Genomic DNA, 1,230 nt, shown 5'->3' with positions numbered 1-1,230 from the left:
CTTCCTCAAGTATTCTCCACCTGATTTTTGTTTTTTTTTTTTTTTGAGGCACGGTGTTGCATTAAAATTGGAGCTCACTGATTCAGTTAAACTGATTGGCCACACAAGTCCCAGGGGTCCACCTGCCAGCACTGGGCTTATAGGTACATAATGGCCACACCCAGCATTTTATGTAGATACTGCGGATGGAACTCAGGTTCTTGTACAGCCAGCTCTTTACCGTTCTGAAGCATCTTCCTGGTCTTGTGATGTCAGCTTTTGACAGTACCACTCCACAGCTCCCTCCCAGAAACAAACCTTGCAGGTCGGTCCAAGGCACTTCTGCAAATTGATTCGATCTGCTTCCTGCTCCATTTCCCCATTGAAGTCATAGTAGGCCATGTCTCCCACCAGCAGGGCATTATGGGAGACAGGCAGGAGGCCACACTTCATAGCTGACACCTACAGGGAAACAATAGTTACCTGGCATCTGTAGCCCAGGCTACAGGGTGCACAGGCCCTCTCTCCTTGGAGCACAGCAGGCCAGGCCTGCTCACAGGAGGAAGACTGTGCACCGCCCAGGCCCACTCTCTCAGTGAGGGCCGTGACCTTTCCGTCATACTTGCACATCACCCCAGCAGCTCTGAGGACTGCTGGGCTAGCATGTCCACGGGGGACCCTGCGACCCAGCCCCAGCTCTGTCGTCTGTGACTCTGGGAGGGGGCAGGAGTGGTGGACATGTTTTCCCCCATAGTATGGCCCTGGGGCAGTATGAGTACAAGGACTGAGGGCTAAAACCTGTGTTGGTTCCTGTGCTGGCTAGTTTTATATCAACTCTTAACACAAGCTGGAGCTATTTTAGAAGAGGGGACAGAAATTGAGAAAATTCTCCTACGAGATTGGCTTTTGGGCAAGCCTAGGCTATTTCTTGATTGGTGATTGATAGAGGAGGGCCCAGCTCACTGGGTTGTGGGTGGTGCTGTCCCTAGGTTGGTGGCCCTGACTGCTATAAAGAAAGTAGGCTGGGCAAGCCACATGGATCAAGTCAATAAGCAGAGCTCCTCCATAACCTCTGCACCAGTTCCCACTTCCAGGTTCTTCCTTTGGGTTCCTGCCTCACTTCGCTGCATGATGAATTACAAGTTGAAAGATGAAACAAACCCATTCCTCCCTATTGGTTCTGGCTATGGTGTGTATCTGGCTATGGCGTGTTGTTATCTGGCTATGGTGTGCTATCTGGCTATGGCGTGT

General features: G+C 51.1%; 1 protein-coding gene across 1 annotated transcript in view; it reads right to left on the bottom strand.

The window, feature by feature from the left end:
• Add2 (adducin 2) overlaps window positions 1–1,230 on the bottom strand; it is a 97,828-nt gene that overhangs the window by 25,459 nt on the left and 71,139 nt on the right. Inside the window, exon 8 of the mRNA XM_005364790.3 lies at window positions 298–441. Within this exon, the coding sequence (XP_005364847.1) occupies window positions 298–441 (144 nt within the window). The remainder of the gene's footprint in view (window positions 1–297; window positions 442–1,230) is intronic.

This window comes from Microtus ochrogaster, unplaced genomic scaffold, assembly GCF_000317375.1.
Source record: "Microtus ochrogaster isolate Prairie Vole_2 unplaced genomic scaffold, MicOch1.0 UNK1, whole genome shotgun sequence".
In the NCBI taxonomy this organism is placed as follows: domain Eukaryota; kingdom Metazoa; phylum Chordata; class Mammalia; order Rodentia; family Cricetidae; genus Microtus; species Microtus ochrogaster.
This window is presented reverse-complemented; position numbering and strand designations above follow the sequence as displayed.